The following is a 23,862-nucleotide window of genomic DNA, read 5'->3' as shown; positions in this document are numbered from 1 at the left end:
GCAAAGGAGTAGTGATGGTGATAGTGCCGCCGCTCCTTGCGGTCGCCTGCGCCGCGCTCCGGTCGACTTTGCACATTTTTGTATTTTTTTCTGTTTTTTTCATCATAATGTCCACCACAAAAGCATCGGCAGTTATCTCTTACGGCCGTGATACACTCGTGGATATAAAAACTTCCCTAAAAGAACAACTTTGGGACTTTTTATCCGTGGAACTAGAGTGGCCGAATGAAATTCTACGTGCGAAACACTCTCAACAACAAACAACAACAAAAATGGAGCCGCAGTTCCACAAGCGGGCCCACGGAGAAAGCACCATGGTAAAAGAGGCGGTATTCGTGTCAGAATGAGGACGCAACCTTACCATCCACCTCTGCCAAGCATCCTTCTTTCCAATGTTCAGTCTCCGGAGAACAAGATGGAATGAACTTCCAGCAAGGATTAAATTCCAACGGGACACAAGGAACTGTTGCGTCCTCTGCCTGACGGAGACATGGCTGAACCCACTGGTGCTGGATGAAGCCATTCGTCAAGCTGAGTCCTTCTCCGCGTTCTGCGGCTAAGATCGGGGGAGTCGGGGAAAACCAAAGGTGGAGGCGTCTGCCTCATGGTAAACAACCACCGTTGCCCTCCCAACAACACCAAGTTTCTCTCCCGCTCCTGCTCGCCGAACCTGGAACAGCTGAAAATCTTATGCCGTCCATTTTATCTCCCCCAGGAATTCAGAATGGTCATCATTACAGCTGTTTATATTCCACGGCAAGCGGACACCGACACAGCACTGTCGGACCTGTATGATGTGTTGTGCGGATGTGGTGGTGACTGGGGACTTTGACAGGGCGAATCTCAAAAAACACATCACGTGTGCCACCAGGGGAGATACAACTTTGGAGCTTTGTTACACACCATACAAGAACAGATACAAGACCGTCTTGCTCTCTGCCTTCGGGAAATCAGATCACACCACGATTTCGCTGGTTCCCATTTACAGGCCTCTGTTCACGCGAGAATTGGTGGTGACGAGGGAAGTGAAGCGGTGGACGGACCAATCAGAGGCTGCGCTTCAGGACGCTCTGACTGACTTAGACTGGGATATGTTCCAATCAAGTTCAAGTGATGTCAGCGAGGTTATGGACGTAGCGGTGAGCTCCGTGGCTACGTTAGCGGACAGCATTGTTCCCACGTTGAAAGTTCGGATATTTTCAAACCAGAAGCCGTGGGTCGATAAATCCATCTGCTGAGTTCTGAATGCACGGCCGCTTACAACGACGGTCTTGTATCCGGAAATATGGACAATTATGAAGCGGCGTCATACAATTTTGGAGGGCAAGGATGCTAAACGGACGTAAAGAGAGACTGTGGAGCTACAGGTGGAACAACGGGACACCAGACGCTTGTGGCAGGGGCTGCAGGCTATTACAAACTACAAGAGCAGCTCCTCCCCAGCCACGAGTGTGGACGCCTCCCTTGCCAATGAACTGAGCTCCTTCTATGCGCTGTTTGAGTCTGGCAACAGTACCGCTAGTTCGCCAGCTAATTGGAGTTACACCGCTGGGGATGAGCGCCCACTCTCACTGTCAGAACATGACGTCAGGAGGGCTCTGATGCGGGTGAACACCAGGAAAGCTGCGGGCCCAGATGGCATATCTGGGCAAGTACTGAAGACCTGTGCTAACTAGGTGTTCACTACAATATTCAACCCTGGCTGACCACTGTTTCATCTCCCTGGCTGAAACAGTGGTCCCGTCATGCCTCAGGAGGTCCACCGTCGTTCCTGTCCCGAAGATCGCCTCACCCCGGTGGTCATGAAGTGTTTCGAGAGGCTGATTAATGATTATATCTGCCCATCCCTCCCCCACACCTTGGACCCGTTGCAGTTTGTGTACCAGCAGAACAGATCTACGGATGATGCGGTCTCCCAGGTACTGCACACCACGTTCACGCACCTGGATGGCCGGAAGGGGGCCTATGTGAGATTGCTGCTCATCGATTATAGTTCAGCTTTTCAATACCATAGTCCCCACCAGACTGGCTGTCAAGCTGCAGGAGCTTGGCCTGAATACTCCACTGTGTGCCTGGATCCTCGACTTCCTCTCAGCCCGGCCCCATGTTGTTTGGGGGGGGAAGCACATGTTCAGCTCCCTCACTCTGAACACAGGATGCCCCGGGGCTGCGTCCTCAGCCCCCTACTGTACTCCCTGTACACACATGACTGTGTGGCCAGGTCCAGCTCTAATACCATCATCAAGTTTGCTGACGACACCGTTGTCATGGGCCTGATCACTGACGGCGATGAGAAGGCCTACCGCGAGGTCGCTGACATGTCACTCTGGTGCCAGGACAACAGCCTCCACCTGAACGTCAGCAAAACGAAGGAGCTAATTGTGCACTTTAGGCGAGGATTACAACCGAGGACGCACGTGCCCTTGGTGATTATTGGGACTTCTGTCAACAGGGTGAGCAGCTTCAAGTACCATCACCGAGGATTTAACATGGGCTTTACAAACAGACACGCTGGTGAGAAAGGCGAGGCAGCGTCTTTGCCACCTCAGGCATCTGAGTAAATTCCGGGTCTCGGTGAGGATCTTCAAGTCCTTCTACTGTGGAGTAGTGGAGAGCATCCTGACAGGCAACATCACTGCCTGGTTTGGGAACTGTACTGCTCAGGACAGGCGGGCCCTGCAGAGGGTGGTGCATTCAGCTGAACGTGCCACTGGTACTACACTCCCCTCCCTGCTGGACTAGCAGAGCCCGCAGGATCATGAAGGATCCTCACCACCACAACAACGGACTGTTCCAGCTGCTGCGGTCAGGCAAGCGCCTCCGCAGTCACACAGCGAGAACAGAGAGACTGAGACAGAGTTTTTTCCCGCAAGCCATTAGAACTGTCAATGCTGACCTCACCAGGGGTCCTCACTAAGCCACACACATAGGCTCCACTACCTTACTGTACTGTATGTAGCATACTGTACCGCATACTGTGTCACTGTTCTGGGTTGTTTGGTGTTACTGTATTGCTGCGCCATACTGTTGTATACTATGCTGTATATCTCACAAACACAACCTTACTTTATTCACATGCCACTTTAATGCACGTCTATATATACATAATTAGCCTATCCCATATACATAAGTCTATCCCATATACATAAGCCTATTCTCTTTATGTATTTTATTTTATTTTATTTTATTTATTTATTTTTTATTTTATTCTCTTTATTTTTATTTTATTCTATCGTATTCGACTTAGTGCATTACGTTTTAGGAATCAGTTAGTTGGTCAAGTAGAAATTCTTAGTTAGCTACTGTGTTCAGTCTCGGACATATTGTGTGTAATCACTGGTTTTGTTGCATTGACATTTCACTGCATATATGTATGAATGTATGTTTATGTATGTGACGAATAAACCTCTTGAATCTTGAATCTTGAATCTTGAAGTATTTCACAATAAACTTGAAACTATAATTATCTAGTCCTAGTTTGAGTGCTCTCCTGACAACGCTATTGAACGTTGTAATTTAAAAAATGTAAATAAAAAAACAGCTTCTATTTGGAGATTAAAAAGCTGTGCAACATGTAGTTTAGAATAAAGATAGACCTGTTCTCATTCATAAAAAAATTTTTGAAAGATGACCTCTGGTCATGGTTCAAAGGACAATATCTCAGGTCCACTGAAATCTCTCTGAAGTGTGATTGTGTTTTTGTGAAGTTAGCACCATCTCATGGTGACACACTGCATTTTAATTAATGGGTGTGTTTCCAATTGAAATTGGACACGCCCTGTCAGGGCACATGAGAGGTAGGGGAAATCCTAGCTGGTTGGGAGCCGGCTGGTAATTGACTGGGAACAGGCTGGAAACTGACTGGAAGCTGGTTGTCATTTCGGCTTTCAGCTGGGACAGCCTTCTTCAAGTGTCTCCGACTGTAGAACTCCATTTTACCCAGTTCCAAGTAAATAAAAAAAAAATATATCCTCTATCATCGTTGACGATTAATTCATATTCTTATAAACAACGATTCAGTTGATTTTGTTCACTGAAGAGACTTGATCAAAAAGAATGAATCGTTCACGAACGACCCAACTCTACTGATTTACAGGGCTGGAAAACTCGTTTTTGAAATACGCCTTCCATTGGGTGGACATTTTTCAAAACTCAGTTTTCCATGTATTCATGTGGAGGAACTAAATCGGCGCTTCTTGAAAACGAAGACATCATGAACTAAATTTTCGCATTTGTGCATCCGTCAGGAACCTATGGGAGATGGCTGACAATCATTGTGTTCAGAAAAATCCCTATACATGTGAACAAGGCCTTCGATTGGACCTTAGCTCATTAATTTACACCGCAAAATTGTCTTTGACGGTATTAGATTGTACATATTTATTCTCGATACAATACAACTATTAAATTAGTCTGTCAAATCTTCAATGTGTCTTTGGGGTTGGTCATGTCGTTCATGTAGAGCTGATTTTCTGTCTGTCTGTCTGTCCTTCTGTCTATTTGTGTCAATTTGTCTGTGTGGGTCTGGTAGCCGGAGGTACTGGAGCAGATCCACAACCTCAAGGAGTTGTGGCTGGATAACAACTCTCTACAGTCTATACCGGGGGTAAGAAGACACACACACAATGAAATTTAATATACTGTCCATACGTTCTGTCCTCCAAGTCCTCCAACCTTCTTCCCCCCTTTCCCTTTCCCTTTTGCCATTCCAATTTTTTCCAGTCAATAGGGAAGCTCCGTCAACTGCGCTACTTGGACTTGGCCAAGAACCGCATTGAGACCTTGGACACGGATGTTTCAGGCTGTGAAGCCTTAGAGGACCTCTTGCTCTCCTCCAACATGCTGCAGCACCTCCCAGACACCATAGGTAGAGACACACAGTCCCAGACAATGATGTCACACATTCATTACATGGAAATACACTTAGATTTGTCGTGGCGTCCCACCAAATATTTACAGCAAAAGTGTTTGGAGATATTTTTTTCAGCTTTGGTTGAAGAAGTTATATAAGATGCCATCCGATTTGGGGTAAAAGTTCAAACAGCAAACAGAAGGTGTGTATTAGGTTTGGGTCTATTTCCTATTAATCGTGTGTGTGTGTGTGTGTGTGTGTGTGTGTGTGTGTGTGTGTGTGTGTGTGTGTGTGTGTGTGTGTGTGTGTGTGTGTGTGTGTGTGTGTGTGCATAGGAATGTTGAAGAAACTAACAACACTTAAGGTAGATGACAACCAGCTGACCTTACTGCCGAACACCATCGGGAGGTGAGACACACAGCATGTACACACACACACACACACACACTCACACACACACACACACACACACACACACACACACACACACACACACACACACACACACTAGTGTCTTGAAATAAACTAAAAGAGTTCTACTTGACTCCCCAACCCCACCGTATCATTAATTAAATAATCCTATTTGGTCATTTATATTAAGTTTAAACTTTTTCTCAGTTATTTTCATCGTTCAATGTTTGGCTAATCCTCCTTTACAATCATTGGTTGATGCGTTTTTTTGTTTTTGGGTTTTTTTCTCGATGGTGATTGGTGGGTTTTTTTTGTTTGTGTTGTGTTCGCTGCATTGCGATGGCATTAGTGCGAAGGCCAAGCACGGGTGAGTACCGTTAGCCCACCCCGCCCGAAACCAGGGAACTTTGTTCAGAGACGCTGACGAAGCGCCAAACAGCCTTGCGCTCCATCCAAATGCGTCGTGGTATGATATTAATAATTTTGAAAATTGAAAGTGAAACTGAACCCAGGCAAGGTGAAGCCATGGCTTGGTTCCAAAGTGGAAACAAATTCAAATGTAATCCTCAGAGACCACCTGAAAGTCACTTGATGATGATGGTATTTGAAAATGAGTACAAACAATAGAATCTATAAATTTCAGAACATTAATTTTAATATATTTTCGTAAATTTTCAGTACACAATTTGGTTAGTATTATAGTAATGATATTAAACAGCATGAAAAACCCTATTTCAGATTCGTGAAAAAGTGCTTTTATTTGTAAAAAAAATTGAATAAAAGGTGGATTTCACAGTTTTTTCTACACACAGGCCATGTAAGACCAGGTCTAGGTAGATTATTATAAAAATCCCAAGCAGCATTTCAAACCCTAATTCAGAAACCTTTCTTCTATTTGTGAAAACAAGAAAAAATGTCGATTTCACTGTATTTATCCCCACCAATCTAAATCTAAAATAAAAACGTACAGGAACCATAATAATCATTAGTGACTTTATCAATAGGTTAATAAGGCATCAAAAATATGTCATTATAGGCCAGGTTTAAAATGCAACACAACATTTTATATACAGTTTATATATATATATATATATATATATATATATATATATATATATATATATATATATATATATATATATTGTATTTATACATAATCTACAGGGTCCCTGCTCTGTTTCTCTATCTACCAAGGGGTCCTTGGGCTGAAAAAGGTTGAAGACCCCTGTGCTAGAGTGTTAGGGACAGGACTTGGGACAGCCAAGTATCGCACAAATGCATTGTGGGATACTTGGCTGTCCCAAGTCCACACAAGTCACCACCGATGCATCCTTGATAAAATGGGCAGAGCAACTCCACATCCGGGCATTTGGACTGGACTTGGCTTGATGTGTACTTTGAATTGGAACAGTACTTTGGCTGCGACTGAAGAAGTTTCACAAGTCCACAAGAACACAAGTACAGACAAGAACGCACATTGAGAAAGGGCCTCAGACTTTGAGACTAAAGACTAAAGTCTTCTGGATGGATTACATTTGTTATAAAAGTAACCTTCTCCACTCCCCACTAGACGAGCACCCATCAACCGCTCCAAACACTCAGAGAATCATTTCAATGAAATTTGTTCTTTGTGTCTGAAGGCTGATCAGCGTGGTGATCTCTCTGAACAGGTTCCTGTGGTTATACTTAAGACGTAGTAGAATAGATCCGATACCCACCTCTGCCCACTCCCCAATCCTTAACTTTAAGTCTTCTAAGTGTTACCTGTTATTTACTTTGTGTATATGGATTGCAGAAGACTATCTGTATTTCAAAATAACAAATTTCGATGGTGACCATAAGAATTGTCTTTTTTTTTATATTAAATTAAATGTTCATTTAACCTTCATTGGATGTTTTTTAGTATCACATAAACAGTTTCCCATGTCTGGTTTGTGACTTTGAGATACTGGCTTGGTTGACTGCTATGTTTAGTTAAGTGAGGTTCAGAGACAGTAAACACAGTAGGTGTTTTAGCCTAATCTGCTGTAGTTCACCTCAAATAATACAGAGTTTACTTTTTTTTGTCCTTGACATTAAGTCAAATACGTAGGAAAAAAAGTGTGTTCCAAAACACAATTACCTAGAATGTGTCTGAATTCAGTGCCTGCTGGTCCGGGTGGCCACCATAACGTGAGCATTCAGCCAATTGCCACCATCGCTTAGAAATACCACTCCTCGCCCTCGCTTGCCGTCCCCTCCCTCACCTTATGGGACCCCAGATGGTCCAAATACTTTGCATTAATAATGGCATGCTAATGTTATGTTAACACTGACAGTACATTAATGTGGAACTGTTGTCTCATTAGCATTAGCCTCCTGTTAGCAGGCTGCTGCGCTAACAACAGTTCGTCGAAGGTGGTGGAGGTCAAGGCTCCCAGTGTAGGGTGGCATGGACGGGTACATTTAAATTATGTATTGTCTAGTGTACGGAGGAGCATTCAAGCGGGAAAACTGAGAAAAAATAAAGTGAGGTGGGATCAAATTGTATTGTAATAGGCTACATGTTGAAAAATGTATTAATGCTTTGTGAGTGCTTAACACTGCATCTGGGGAACTTGGACTCTGGGACTCTACTATAGATCTTGGTGTTATTGCAATAGTCCGGAAAAGAAGAGAGCGAGTTATCCCCATCCCTGATCTCTGCCTCCAAAAGTCAGATGTTAAAGGTCACTTTGATCTAGAAGCCTCTGAGAGACCAGGAAGATGGCCTGTTCTTCCCTGAGCCGCGATAAGACAGGAAGGCCAAAGTCCAAAAGAGTGAGTCTTCTTACGTTAGGATTCGGATCGCACAGTCATTGATGATAGGGAGACAGGCTGAAAGAAAGACAGGCAGACAAGCAAAGGGACAGACAGGTAGATGCACATGACTGACTGTCGGATTGACTGACCCAGACCCCATTCCCGTGGAGGGTTATGTAGTGTATTGTGGACTGTTTTGTTAGACGTAGATGTAAGAACATTTATATCATAAAATGATTTAAACAAAATCTCATCTCAATTAAAAATGTTTCACCCCCTTGGGTAATAATGCTGTTTGATTAAAGTCTATTTTTTCCAATTCATATATAAACCCTTCAGGGACTGAGAGGCTATAACACAATGACCATTTCCTGTTTGCAAAGTTTAAATTAAATATTTTTTTTTGTTGACAGTCCTGCTAAGGTCACTCGCCATGCTGCATTTACAGTCGATTTTTTCCAAGGGGTTTACAGACATTGCTGAGTCCTTTTTGTGTCTGTATGACAAGTAGGCGTCTTCCGTCATTTATTTACACTTTTGTTGCAGATTTTCTTAATAGGCCGCACTAGGTGTATTTTCTCAAACATGCATCACACACACGTATGAGTCACATACTGCCTCTTGTGCTTGGACTTATATCCAGGTAGGAACATATACAATCAGATGTCTTGCCCCTTCAATTCCAAGAACTATTATGAAAATTTTGGTAAAAGATCTCCAGGGATCTTAAAATGAGTCCTAAAGCGAGATGGAAGTCTTGTAGTACATCTGACTACAGTATATATGTTCCTCATCTCGATATGAGTCACATACTGCCTCTTGTGCTTGGACTTATATCCTGGTAGGAACATATACAATCAGATGTTCTACCAAACTTATTTTCGAAGATGTCATTCCTGAATATCATTCTTTTTCTGCCCTCTTTACGATAAATGTCCCCCTGTTCCAGTCTGTCTCTGTTGGAAGAATTGGATTGCAGCTGCAACGAACTGGAGTGTTTGCCCCCCACCATCGGCTACTTGCACAGCCTACGGACCTTTGCAGCTGATGAGAACTTCCTCACGGAGCTGCCCCGCGAGGTGTGTGTGTGCGTGCGTGCGTGACTGCATGTGTGTGTGTGTCTTTCATATATCCAGTTCATTTATATAGACTATATACACCGATCAGCCACAACATTAAATCCACCACTAATAACCATTAATATTGTGTAGGTCCCCCTCGTGCCACCAAAACAGCTCTGACCATCGAGGCATGGAGCCCACAAGATCTCTGAAGGTGTCCTGTGGTATCTGTCACCAAGACATTAGCAGCAGATCCTTTAAGTCCTGTAAGGTGCGAGTTGGGGCCCTCGTGGATTGGGCTTGTTCCAGCACATCCCACAGATGCTAGATCAGATCGGTCTCTAACCCCAGCCATTTACATGATGTAGAAGAAAACGTTATTCATCAGACCAGGCCACCTTCTTCGATTGCTCTATGGTTAAGTTCTGACACTCACGTGCCCACTGTAGACACTTTTATGAGTGGACAGGGGTCAGCACGGACACTCTGACCGGTCCGCGGCTACGCAGCTCCATACGCAGCAAGCTGCGATGCACTGTGTGATCTGACAGATTTCTATCATAGCCAGCTTTAACTTTTTCAGCAATTTGTGCTATAGAAGCTCTTCTGTGGGATTGGGCCAGACGGGCTAGCCTTCGCTCTCCACATGCATCACTGAGCTCATGGGCGACCATGACCCTGTCGTCGGTTCACCAGTTGTCCTTCCTTGGATCACTTTTGGTAGGTACTAACCATTGCCTACCTGGAACACCCCACAAGACCTGTTGTTTTGGAGATGCTCTGACCCAGTCGTCTCGCTAACACAATTTGGCCCTTGTCAAAGTGACTCAGATCTTTAAGCTTGCCAATTTTTTTCCTGCTTCCAACACATCAACTTCAAGAACTGACTGTTCACTTGCTGCCTAATATAGCCCACCCCTTGAAGGTGCCATTGGAACAAGGTGATAAATGTTATTCACTTTATTTGTCAGTGTTTTTAATGGCTGATTGGTGTATAGAATATATCGATGAGGTAAATTAGCGAACAGCTAAAAACAAACTAAATAACAAGTAACATGTTAAAAAAGATGCTGCCACTTGAAAAAAGGTGCTTAATGGACACAAGTCCATTGTATGTGTCACAAAGTCTTAAGGACAACCCAGTTGATGCAGGAAATCCCAGGACACACCACAACACAGAGGCAGCGAGCGTCAATTAAGAAGTTATTTTATTACAATTCATCCATTAAAATAACTCCACCAATTGCACTGGATAAGGGGGCCTAGAGCCGATGACAAACAAACAGCAGTCTGGGTCTAAATTACAGCGAATATATGCACGGGGCTTACGAGACAGCACACTGTATAAAAATGCATCCACGGCAAACTGTATAAAAATGCATTCACGCAAACCTTCGTTAGATTTGTGACTGAACTATCACAAATCTCTCAAACAAGCACACCAGCCGCACGCGTAAGTTATGGACTGCACTAATCTTACTGGTGGCCTGCCTAAGGCCTACCCCCAAATCTAACACTTTGGCAGGTTACCACAAGGTACAAAATACTAAGGGCACAAACAGACAAAAATAAATCGTCCGTTCGGTCGGGGTCCCTCCCGACCGAAAAAAAGGACGCAAGCAAGGCAAAGTGGGATCCGCCAATGGTCACCGCAGACCTGGCAGAACGGTCACCGGTTGCGGGGCTCCTAAGTTGAGTCGATCCCAAGCAGCCAGGACTTTTACTTTGACAGCAGGCGGGCGTTGGCATGGGAATGGCCCGGAGTCCCACGTAAGGGCTGACGTCACTCTTGGGATTCCAGCGCTACTGGATTCCAGAAGTCACCGTTCCTTTAGGAAGTGCTTGAGATCGCAGCACATATGTCTTTCGTCGACTCGTCTTCTCCGTCAACACACTGCAGAGAACCGGGCCAGAACAGTCCGACGTCGCGTCCGTTTCAACACCGAGTAGCCGATCCCAGCGGCTCACGGTGAACTCGTCCTCCCCTGGCGGCTTGCGGGGAACTCGTCCTCCCCTGGCGGCTCGCGGGAACTCTCGCTTAAGTTCCAATTGGCCTCTCTTATTTACCATCCGTTTAGGGAGTAACCAATCGGTTGTCGTCCGCTGTCCTTGCCCATTGGCAACAGCTGTGTCTCGTTGTCATCAGCTGGGTCATGCTGAATAGCGCCTAACCATACGGAAAACTACCCACCAGCAAAAACATTGATCCCACTGTCCCAAATAGTCCATGAAGCACACCCCCATATTACAGGTCAACATGTATAAATTAGCATACTAATATTAACAGTCAACCAATAAAATTACACAGGGCCCACACGACATAATTCCCCCCCACTTAAAATGGTGGTCGTCCCGACCCAACCGCTACTCACTCATATCTTTGGGGAGGTACCCCGTGATTGGACCGTTGGGAGCACCTGACCAGGGGCACAACTTCCCCCAGTATCTCCTCATCTTGTTGGAGATTTCCCTGACTCTCGGGGGCCGGCATCTGTCTGTCTGGGCCTGGGGCTAGATGAGGCTCTGGACGTGGTGAAGGGGGCAGCACTCCCATCCCTGGCCATCGGGGTGGCGGGTCTGTTCCCTCCCTTTGTGGTCCAGCTGCGAGTCTCAACGGGGGCGGAGGAGGACCCTGGAGACCAGTCGGGCAGGGACGCAGATTGTTCCGGTGCATGGGGCGGACAGGCCCTTCCTTCCCCTCAGGCCGGATGCGATAGACTGGCTGCTCAGGGCGCAACTGAGAAAGAACCACAAAAGGAGAGGGGACCCACCTAAGCTCCAGCTTGCCCCTAGCCCGACGGCGGAAATTTCAGACTAGGACCCGCTCCCCTGGCAGTAATTCAGTGGCCCGGGCCCTCCGGTTGTAGCGTGCCTGGTCCCCGGCCTGCCCCTGATGGGTGCGTGCTTGCACCCGGTGATAGGCGGCAGTCAAGGCTCGGTGGTGATGTGCGACCCATCCATCTAGGGTGGTGCGCTCCTGGGGAGGCCGAACATCTACACACAGATCCAAAGGGAGCCTGGCATGCCTACCAAACACCACAAAAAGGGGAGTTATCCCAGTGGCACTATGAATGGTGCTATTATATACCTGTACCAGCGCAGGCATCTTGGCTGACTACTGGGACTGCTCCTCCGTATGCAAGGAACTCAGCAGGGACAGCTAAGTCTGGTTGAACCGCTCGACAGCCCCATTACCCTGTGGATGGTATGCGGTGGTCCGGCTCTTAACACACCCATACAGGGCACAGAGCTGCTGCATCAGTTCTGACTCGAATGCTCCCCCTCTGTCTGACAAAATCCGCTCCGGGCAGCCGAACGTCTGGATAAATGCTCCCCACAGGGCCTTCACGGTAGTGCCAGCGGATTGGTCTCGGGTGGGTACTGCTACCGCATAACGGGAGAAAAGGTCAGTAATAACCAGGATGTAGGGGTACACGTCGCCTGGTCTGCCTAATGACAAATAGTCCAACCCCACAACTTCAAATGGGTAAGTGGTTTGTATGGATTGAAGGGGAGCTCTCACCTCTGGACCAGCCTTGCTTACCGCACACTCCACACAGTCTTTAGTCCAGTTGCTGCTGTCAGTGGCCATCCCGGCCCAGAAGAAGCGTCGCCTCAGGAGGCTCAGGGTCTGCACTGCACTAGCATGCCCTGCATCCCGATGATATTGGGCCCAAATGTCTGGGGCTGCACTGCCTGGAACAATGATTAGTTGGGCATCTGCACACGTATCAGGCTCCTTCTCCATCTTTACCAGGACACCATCCCGGACCTCGATTGCCTCTCATTCTACCAGCAGCCTCTGTAAGGGTCGGGAAAGGGTGGTGCGTACCTCATCCGTCGGGCAAGCATGCCGGTTCTTCCAATCATACAGTTGCTGCAAGTCGGGATCTGCACGCTGCACGTCCCTCCATCGACAAGCGGGTGCACCAGGGGGCACAGTCTCTTCAGTGTGGGGTGGCTGTGATGCAGATTCACCTCCCTGGGGTTGTAGGTCCAGACCAGTCTCGACTGCAGACACCATGGCTTCCCCCGGCAGGCGGGACAGAGCGTCTGCATTCCCGTTCCTATTGCCTGGGCGGTATTTTACAACATAGCGGTAGTTGGAAAGCTGTGCCACCCACCTCTGCTCGGTAGCCCCGAGGGTCGCCGTTGCCAGGTGCACCAAGGGGTTGTTGTCGGTGACCACCTCAATCTCTGCCCCCCAGAGATAGTCTTTGAACTTCTCAGTGACTGCCCACTTGAGCCCCAGCAGCTCCAGCTTAAATGAGCTGTAGTTCTGGTCATTCCGTTCCGCTGGGTGCAAACTGTGGCTTGCGTAGGCAATCACCCTTTCTTTTCCGTCTTGGGTTTGAGATTGCACAGCTCCCAGACCCTCTAGACTGGCGTCGACATACACCCGGAAGGGCAGGTTGAAGTCAGCGTATGCCAGGATCGGGGCATCCAGTAAGGCAATCTTCAGCCTTTCAAATGCCGTCTGGCAGCCCTCCGTCCATTGGACTGTGGCAGACTTGACTCCAGCGGTGCCCTCGAGGAGGCGATGGAGGGGGCTGGCTATTTTAGAAAATCCTGATATAAATCTCCGATAATAGCCTGTGAAGCCCAGGAAGGAGCGCACTTGCTTCACAGTGCGGGGGACAGGCCACTCTGCTACTGCCACCGTCTTCTCGGGGTCTGTAGCGACACCACGTTGACTGACTACATGGCCCAGGTAGCGGACCTCCCGCCAAAAGAGGTGACACTTCTGGGGTTGAAGCTTGAGTCCGTGGGCTTGCAGGCGCTTGAAGACATGCTCCAGGTGGTCCAGGTGGCTGTCAAAGACAGATGAAAATGCTATGACATCATCCAGGTAAACTAATAGAAAATCATTCACCTGGTTACCAAGGCAGCGTTGCATCAGGCGCTGGAATGTGGCTGGGGCATTGCACAGGTCGAAGGGCATCCTCTCAAACTGGTACAAGCCGAGGGGCGTGGTGAACACGGTTTTCTCTTGGTCCCGAGGATCCACTTCGACCTGCCAATACCCACACGCCAGATCCAACGTGGAATACCAGGCCGCTTTTTTCAAGATGGTGAGGGACTCCTCGATCCGTGGCAGGGGGTAGGCGTCCTTATGCGTCAGGGTGTTCAATTTCCGATAATTGACGCAAAAGCGCCAGGAGTCATCCTTCTTACGCACCAGCACGATCGGGGCAGCCCAGGGGCTTGAACTCTCCCTCACCACCCCTTTCTCCAGCATGCCTTGCAAGAGTGCACTCAGCTTGGGGTACATCCGTGGTGGAACAGGGTGGTATCGCTCACGTGCTGGTGCTGCAGTGCCCGTGCGGATCTGGTGCAGGACCGCACTGGTCCGCCCGAAGTCATCTTCATGGGCTGCGAAGACAGGGGCCCATTTCCGTAACAAGGCAGTCAGCTGCTTCTGCTGGGAGAAGCAGCTTCCCCTTGCAACGCCAAGGCTGGATGACTGCCCGTCTCCTCGGCCTTAACCGGCTGTACAGCCACTTCCACCACCGCTGGCTCCGGGCTGGTTAGCACCATCTCATGCTGGCCTTGCACCTCTTCGGCTGCTACCTGGACCACGGCGGCCAAGGGTCGGCCCTGTGGGAGCGGGACTGGATAGGGGTTTGGGCTGCACAGTCGGACGGCGACTCTTCCTTGTCGCATCCAGCCAAGGGTTCTGGCCACTCGCCACTCGTGATTTGCTTCGTCCAGATCCTCCACCATCACTTAGCAGTCGGGATGACCACTGCCTTGGGTGACCTTGGTCCACAGCAGCACCTCCATCTCAGGGGGGAGGGTGACTGGTGGATGTGGTTATAGCTTGGTGACTCCTTGGAAATGGAATCCTGGTCCCGGCACCAAGGTCCGTCTGCAGGCGGTGAATGCCTGAGCCCAAGCTGCCCCTGCGGTTGAGCTGTTGGTCGACCGGAATGCCGTCTCCCCGGGGTGGTTTCCCTGGAACACCTGCTGCCAACAGTCAGAAATGATGTTCATTCCCAGTATCCCGCAGTCAGCCCCCATGCAGGAGTACTTCACAATCACCACCCCCTTATCCACTAGCTGAACCCCACCTATTTAAAAATTGAGGATTGTATAGCCGACATAAGGTATGGTCAGGCCGTTGGCTGCCCTCAGGGTGAGCCAAGGGATTTCCTCCGCATTATGGATTTTGCCTGCTCCAAAGTACTTTTGGAAAAAGGAGTAGCTAAACAGTGTGACTTGAGACCCAGTATCTAAAATACAGGGGATCTTCTTACCTTGTACCCTAACCTCTACTTGGGGGCATTCTCCTACCATCGAGGGCCTCTGAGCAGCAGTCTGGGTCCCGTTTTCCCCGGTGGCTTGCCCCACAGCAACCAAGGGTGCTAAAAACCCGGGTTAGACGGGCACTGCCTCCGGGGGCAGCGTCGCTGAATGTGGCCAGACTCACCACAATCACGACAGATGGGCCTGCCTTCTGCATCCCATCGGTACAACTGTGACTCCCCTTGGGCTCTCCAGACTGGTCGAGGTCTGGAGGTGGTGAGGGCAGTGTCCTGGACCCGACGCTGTCTTACGGGCAGGTCTACCTGGTGATCTCAAAGCTGCGGATTCCGGAGGTCTTACCAGGGTCTTACCAAGAGCGGACAGCTGCTTTTTTAGATCTTGCTGTAATTCCAACTTAAAGGTCTCCTTCCACTGCTGCCAGGAGGAGTCAACTGCAGGGACGGCGGTGGCCGGTCTTGGTGCATCCACCCGGCATGCTTGTAGCTCCATTTGGTCCCTCTCCTGCTTGAGTACCTTGGCTTCGGTGTACGTGGCTGTAAACGACATATCTGGTCTGCGTCGCAGCTGACGCTGGAGCTCCTGTTGAATGGGGCTGGGCCGTAGGCCCACTGCAAACTGTGCACGAAGCATCTCGTCATCTCCATCCGCTGGGCCTGGGTCAGCCGCTCGCCACCGATGGTGTAATCCTCGGAGCCGGAGTGTGAAAGCTCCCACCCCCTCATCAGTCCCTTGTCGGCACTGGAAAAATTGCGCCCGGAGCTGTGCCACCAACGTGGCTCCCCCATATAGGCCCTTCAACAGGGTGAAGATTCTCTCGTCGGTGACTTTGTTGGCGGGTGCAGCCAGTTGTACTTCCTGCTTTGCTTCACCCTCTAAAGCACAAAATCCACCCTCTGTTGGCCAGGTAGCCCCTGTGCCCGGAGAAATTTCCATTCCTCAAAGGCAATGGCTCCTCCTTTTCCGCTAAACTTGGGGATCCAGGGCCCCCCCATGAACCATGGCATCATCACTGCGTGGCCTCCTGGTCTAGGCTCTGGCTCGGGTCCATCACCTGGCCTAGCGCCCTCCATGTTGTGGGTGTTACTGGGATCATGCCGACAACGCCAAAAAAAGCGGGTGTCACGAAGTCTTAAGGACCACCCAGTTAATGCAGGAAATCCCAGGACACACCACAACACAGAGGCAGCGAGCGTCAATTAAGAAGTTATTTTATTACAATTCATCCATTAAAATAACTCCACCAATTGCACTGGATAAGGGGGCCTAGAGCTGATGACAACCACACAGCAGTCTAGGTCAAAATTACCGCGAGTATATGCGCGGGGCTTACCAGACGGCAAACTGTATAAAAATGCATTCACGGCAAACTGTATAAAAATGCATTCACGGCAAACCTTCGTTAGATTTGTGACTGAACTACCACAAATCTCTCAAACCCGCACACCAGCGGCACGCGTAAGTTATGGACTGCACTAACCTTACTAACCTGAGTTCCAATTGGCCTCTCTTATTTACCATCCGTTTACGGAGTAACCAATCGGTTGTTGTCCGCTGTCCTTGCCCATTGGCAACAGCTGTGTCTCGTTGCCATCAGCTGGGTCTTGCTGATTAGCGCCTAACCATACGGAAAACTACCCACCAGCAAAAACATTGATCCCACTGTCCCAAATAGTCCATGAAGCACACCCCCATATTACAGGTCAACATGCATAAATTAGCATACTAATATTAACAGTCAACCAATAAAATTACACAGGGCCCAAACGACATATGCACCTGGGGGCAATTATATCAGATCAACACCCATTTAGAGCAGTCTTTCCCAACCTTTTTTCTGCCACGGCACACTTTTTACAATGGATGGTACCACCGCAAACTACTATCCTGTTAAACGCTAAAAATGTCACAAACCTATACCACTGTGCATGACCTACTAATAGTCTTGCGACTTGTGAATGATTCGTTAGTAGTGAACATATGTTTGTTCCAGCAAAAGAGGGAATCTTCTATTTACAAACTGAAAATAATTGTTGGGGACTAAATTCCAAGAAAATGTCCAAGAAAAAAAGCTCATGGCATTGTTTTACATTTTTCATTCCACCAAAATAAATAATTTGGAGAGAATTAAATGGATTTTTTTGAGAATTCACAACTCAGAGCTGACCGACTCTTCAGACTCTTGTTCATCGTGTGTTACTAAACCAAACGAAAGAAAAGTTGAGAAATCATCTCTATCGACTCTTATTACAGAATCTCAAAGAAGAGAAGAGAACATTTCATCACTACATATAGTCGTCAGTTTCAGAGTGAAAGTGGTTTTGATGAATACAGAGCTGCTATATATTCACCCGCTAGCCTACATCACACCGATACCTGTGGCCTCTCCATAAGATGGCGTGAAGATCACACATGCCAAAACTGTTCTCAAGCCTATTTAACTCACTGATCTATAAACAAACCAACTGTCATCGCAAAATCCTTATCCCCTCCAAACCCCATTCAAGGGATATTTTTCGTTGCCAAATCATGCTTTTTCACACATTTCTCTCTGCGCATGTCGGTTTCACCCTACCCCTTTTTGTCTGTTTCTCTGCGTGTATTCGTGATTGCAAACCTTAGATCGGCAACTGCAGAAACGTGACAGTGATGTCTTTACGATCCAACAAACTGGAGTTCCTGCCTGATGAGATCGGACAGATGACAAAACTACGTGTGCTGAACCTCAGCGACAACAGGTATACACACGGACAAACACGCACACACAATATAATAAACAGTGACCAATGTGTATTTCCTGTGTATTTGTGCCCTCATGAATGGATGGATGGATGGTTGGATGGATGGATGGATGGATGGATATACAGATAGATAGATAGATAGATAGACAGACACACAGACACACAGACACACAGACACACAGACGGACGGACGAACGGACAGAGATAGATATTAATATAGCGATAACAAGGTGTTAGGAGGTGTGCTGAGTGAACCCAGGTGCAGAGAACAAGGCAGAGGCGAGGTGGCAAAAATAGAGGTTTTACTCAAAACAAGTACAAAACTGGGCAAAAACAAATAAGAACTCTTGGGAGTTGGGACAAGAGCGTTGTCATGAGGTTAGACAAACTCAAGACTGAGCGCCCGAGGACACAAACGACAGGGTCTAAATAGGGACGACCAAACGAGACACAGGTGAAACATATCATCTAATGAGGCAGGGTAATCAGGAACAGAAATAGGTGAAGCAGAGCAACCTTGAAAAGGCAGTACTGGCGGCATCTAGTGGCTGATGCTGGTAGGACCCGGGCGAACCCTGACAGGACCCCCTTGTCTAGGAACGGCTCCCGACGTTCCTCCAGGGAGTGTCGGGTGGCGACGGCGGAAATCCTGGATCAGAGAGGGGTCCAGGATATCCCGGGCCGGAACCCAGGAGCGCTCCTCCGGCCCGTAACCCTCCCAGTCCACCAGGTATTGCAGGGCCCTGCGGACCCGGCGGGAGTCCAGGAGCCGGCGGACCGTGTAGGCGGGCTGACCGTCGATGATGCGAGGCGCCGGAGGAGGCCTCGTGGTGGGCGCCAAGGTGCTGGTGACCACCGGTCGGAGCCGCGACACGTGGAAGGTGGGGTTTATCCTCATCGACCTGGGGAGCAGAAGACGGTATGCGGCAGGATTGACCCGCCGCACGATCTTGAAGGGCCCAACATACCGTGGCGCGAGCTTGCGTGATTCCACCCGTAATGGAAGGTCCCTGGTGGACAGCCAGACCCTCTGGCCCGGACGGAGCATAGGCGCTGGTCTGCGCCGTCGGTTGGCCTGGATCCGCTGCTGCCGGGATGTCCTCAGCAGGGCCTGACGAGCCCTCTGCCGGGTCCGTCGGCACCGCTGGACGAACCGCTGGGCTGACGGCACTCCCACCTCCGCCTCCTGCTCCTGAAACAGAGGAGGTACGTACCCAAACTGGCACTCAAACGGGGACATGCCAGTGGAAGAGCAGCGCAGAGTGTTGTGAGCATATTCCGCCCACACTAGATGGTCGCTCCAGGAGGCAGGGTTTGAGGACACGAGGCACCTCAGTGTTGTCTCCAGGTCCTGGTTGACCCGCTCCGTCTGGCCATTGGATTGCGGGTGGAAACCGGAGGACAGGCTGACGGAGGCGCCGAGGAGCTGGTGGAATGCTTTCCAGAACCGGGATGCAAACTGCGGACCGCGGTCTGACACCACGTCCAGGGGCAGGCCGAACACCCTGAAAACGTGCTGCACCATGAGCTCAGCAGTCTCCAGAGCTGAGGGGAGCTTGGGCAGAGGAATAAAACGGCAAGCCTTGGAGAACCGGTCTACAACGACAAAGATGACAGTGTGGCCCCGAGACGGTGGAAGGCCGGTGATGAAGTCCACTGAGAGGTGTGACCAGGGCCGACTGGGGATGGGAAGGGGATGCAGCAGCCCCATGGGACGTGACCGGGGGTTCTTGTTCTGGGTGCAGATGGTGCAGGCAGCGACGAAGGACCGGACGTCCTGCTCCATGGTAGGCCACCAGAAACGCCTGCGGAGGAACTTGAGGGTCCTGGAGATCCCCGGGTGGCCAGTGAGGCGGGATGAATGCCCCCATTGCAGGACTTGTGATCGGACAGCCTTCGGGACAAACAGGTGACCCGGGGGCCCGTTGCCGGGATCCGCCTCCCTCCTTTGGGCTTGCCGGACCTGCGTCTCGATTCCCCAGCGGACCGGAGCCAAGATGCAGGAGCTCTGGAGAATGGGCTCGGGGAGTTCAACCAGCTCAGGAGGGTCAAACTGTCTGGAGAGAGCGTCGGGCTTGAGGTTCTTGGACCCGGGACGATACGACAGGATGAAGTTGAACCGATTGAAGAACAAGGCCCATCGGGCTTGACGGGAGTTGAGGCGTTTGGCCTCCTGAATGTATGTCAGGTTCTTGTGGTCGGTCCAGACGACAAATGGGTGTTGGGCCCCCTCCAGCCAGTGCCGCCACTCCTCCAACGCCAGTTTGACTGCCAGTAGCTCCCGGTTCCCTATGTCATAGTTCCGTTCCGCTGGGGTGAGGCGACGGGAGAAGAAAGCACATGGATGGAGCTTCCTGTCGTGAGTCCTTTGGGACAAAACGGCCCCCACTCCCACATCGGAAGCATCCACCTCCACCACGAAGGGTAGGGTAGGCTCTGGTGTGGCCAGGACAGGGGCAGCGGTGAACCGCATCTTGAGAGCCCTGAACGCCCCCTCAGCCTCCGCAGTCCAGGCGAAGCAGGCTGTGGATGTCCTAGTGAGGGCGGTGAGGGGAGCTGCCACCGTGCTAAAACCCCGAATGAATCGCCTGTAAAAATTGGCAAACCCGAGGAAGCGCTGCACCTGTTTGATCGAGGTGGGTGGTGGCCAGTCCCGGACGGCCTCGGTCTTGGCAGGATCCATCTGGACGTGACCCTCGGTGATGACGAACCCCAGGAACTGAACGGTGGTGGCGTGGAACTCGCTCTTCTCCAGCTTCACATAGAGGCCATTGGCGAGCAGGCGGTGAAGGACCTGTCTCACATGCTGTATGTGTTCGGGAAGGGTCCTGGAGAAGATGAGGATGTCATCGATGTAGACGAACACGGAGCGGTTGAGAAACTCACGGAGGACGTCGTTTACAAAGGCCTGGAAGACAGCGGGAGCATTGGCCAATCCAAAAGGCATGACCAGGTATTCATAATGGCCGGTAGGTGTGTTGAAGGCGGTCTTCCACTCATCCCCCTCGCGGACGCGGACGAGATTGTATGCGTTTCGAAGATCGAGTTTGGTGAAGATGGTGGCGCCTTGCAGTTGCTCGAAAGATGTGGACATGAGAGGAAGGGGGTAGCGATTCTTGACCGTGATCTTGTTCAGACCACGGTAATCAATGCAGGGACGCAGGCCGCCATCCTTCTTACCCACGAAGAAAAACCCTGCGCCCGCCGGGGAGGTAGAAGGGCGGATGAAACCTGAGGTGAGCGCCCCCCGGATGTACTCCTCCATGGCTGTAGTCTCAGGGGCAGAGAGAGAGAAGAGACGTCCTCGAGGAGGGCAGGTGCCAGGCAGAAGGTCGATGGCGCAGTCATAGGAGCGATGGGGAGGAAGCGTGGTGGCCCGTCTCTTGCTGAAGACCTCCCTCAGATCGGCATACTCGTGGGGCACTCGTGAAAACTCGGGATGGATGGGACCTTGAATACGGACTGGAGCCAGGACATGGACAGGAACTCCGGAGTGGGCAGGGGCTTGGGAAGGGGCCCGAGGTTGGACACGGACTGGAGACTCGAGAGGGTGAGAAGACGGACTAGAACGAAGACAGGTGGTGTGGCAGGCAGGGCCCCATTCGGTGAGACGCCCGGAGGCCCAGTCCAGATGTGGGTTGTGACGGGCTAGCCATGGGTAGCCCAGGACCAGTGGAAACTCAGGAGAGTGGATGAGGTAGAGCTGGATTACCTCTGAATGTTTTCCCTCCAGTGACAGCCAAAGGGGGGCGGTCCGATGGCACACGCTACCGGACCCCAGTGGTCTTCCATCCAGGGCTGTCACCGTGAGAGGATGCTCTAGAGGTGCCAGAGGGAGCTTTAGGGCCGTTGCTAGCCCTACATCCAGGAAGCTTCCTGCAGCGCCGGAATCCACCATAGTTTGGAGGGAGTGATGTTGATCTCCCCAGGCGAGGGAGGCAGCCAGCAGGACCCTGGTCGCCTCGAGCTCGGGAGAGAAGGTTGGCCTCGTCGCAGTTCTCCCTACCCTAGAGCTCAGGGCAAGAAGAACGGAAATGCCCCGGGATCCCACAGTACAAGCAGCAGCGCTCTCTCATCCGCCGGTCACGTTCGGACCGAGAGAGCCGTGTGCTGCCTACTTGCATCGGCTCTTCCCTTGATGCTGGAGGCGAGCTCGGGATAGCCAGGAGATGCTCGGGAGGCCTCGTCCCCAGAGCCGCTCTGCGCGCTGGTATTGGTGAAGCGGGGAAAACGCGTTCCCCTTGTCTCTCCCGGAGGCGGTGTCTGCATCGATGAGCGTGTCCAGGTCCTCCTGCGCCTCCCGGGATGCCAGCTCGTCCTTGACCCCCTCATTGAGGCCCCCCTGGAAGGCGGCGATGAGTGCCTCGCTGTTCCATCCAGACGCCACGGCGAGGGTGCGGAATGCGATGGCGTAGTCCGCCACGCTCTGTCCCCCCTGGCGGAGCCGGAGTAGCCCTGTCGACGCCTCCCTCCCACTGACTGAGTGGTCGAACACTCGGCGCATCTCCCCGGCAAAAGCCTGGTAGCTGGAGCAGGCCGGGGTTTGCCGATTCCAGATGGCTGTGGCCCAGGAGAGTGCTTTGCCGGTGAGTAGCGTGACCACGTATGCCACCTGTGAGCGCTGGGTGGGGAACTGTGACGGCTGGAGCTCGAAAGCCAGGGAGCATTGTGTCAGAAAGCCACGACAGCCCCCTGGGTTACCGTCGTACCTCTCTGGCGCCGGCAGTCGTGGTTCGCGGTGCTCTGGAGGACGCGGGTCCATGGGAGGCAGCGCTGGCGCAGGGCCCATAGGTGGAGCCGGTGCCTGGCTCTGCTGGACGGCCTGGGCGAGCGACTGCAGGTTTTCCAGGACCTGTTGGAGAACCCGCTCGTGTCGGCCAATCGCAGCCCCCTGGTGCGTCAAGGCCACCCGCAGGCTCTCCACCTCTGGAGGACGACTCTCTGCTGGGTCCATGTTGTTGGCTCAGTCTTGCTGTTAGGAGGTTTGCTGAGTGAACCCAGGTGCAGAGAACAAGGCAGAGGCGAGGTGGCAAAAATAGAGGTTTTACTCAAAACAAGTACAAAACTGGGCAAAAACAAATAAGAAGTCTCCGGAGCTTGGGACAAGAGCGTTGTCATGAGGTTAGACAAACTCAAGACTGAGCGCCCGAGGACACAAACGACAGGGTCTAAATAGGGACAACCAAACGAGACACAGGTGAAACATATCATCTAATGAGGCAGGGTAATCAGGAACAGAAATAGGTGAAGCAGAGCAACCTTGAAAAGGCAGTACTGGCGGCATCTAGTGGCTGATGCTGGTAGGACCCGGGCGAACCCTGACACAAGGACAATCTATTTTCCCTCTTTAACCTTTTCCTATAACAATTCCTATTACTAAATTGGAACATGAAATTTGAGCAAGATGCCTTTAAAGAGTGTTTCTAGCCTGTTGTAAATCAAAGCCTCAAGTCATTGGTTGGTTGTAGGCCATGTGTCGTTATGTTAAGCTATTCCTCATCCACTGTCAGCCACGCACCGCAGGACGCAGGAAGTTGGCCCTCGTTGCTCTGACTTTGCAGGGTTTTTTTTTACAAAATACATTTTGGGATGAAAGGACGGCCTCGACAAGCGCTTCGGCTTTCCGTGTGCTCGGCCTCAGCCATTTCCATGGAACGGGCCGAGTGTGTTTCCATGGATACGTGTTCAGCAGGCTGTTCTGCACACGAGAGGAAGGAGCTTTTTTCTTAAGATTTTCTCTCTCTCTCTCTCT

At 50.5% G+C, this 23,862-nt stretch overlaps 1 protein-coding gene across 1 annotated transcript in view; it reads left to right on the top strand.

Moving 5' to 3' along the window:
* Positions 1–23,862, top strand: part of lrrc7 (leucine rich repeat containing 7) — a gene marked incomplete at its 3' end in the record, with an annotated part of 81,560 nt that overhangs the window by 13,920 nt on the left and 43,778 nt on the right. Inside the window, exons 7-11 of the mRNA XM_080016680.1 lie at positions 4,532–4,606; positions 4,723–4,867; positions 5,188–5,260; positions 8,994–9,123; positions 17,992–18,107. Of these exons, the coding sequence (XP_079872806.1) occupies positions 4,532–4,606; positions 4,723–4,867; positions 5,188–5,260; positions 8,994–9,123; positions 17,992–18,107 (539 nt within the window). The remainder of the gene's footprint in view (positions 1–4,531; positions 4,607–4,722; positions 4,868–5,187; positions 5,261–8,993; positions 9,124–17,991; positions 18,108–23,862) is intronic.

Source organism: Zeus faber (genome assembly GCF_960531495.2).
Source record: "Zeus faber genome assembly, chromosome: 1".
In the NCBI taxonomy this organism is placed as follows: domain Eukaryota; kingdom Metazoa; phylum Chordata; class Actinopteri; order Zeiformes; family Zeidae; genus Zeus; species Zeus faber.
Note: the sequence above shows the minus strand (reverse complement) of the source record. Positions and strands in the feature narration are given on the sequence as shown.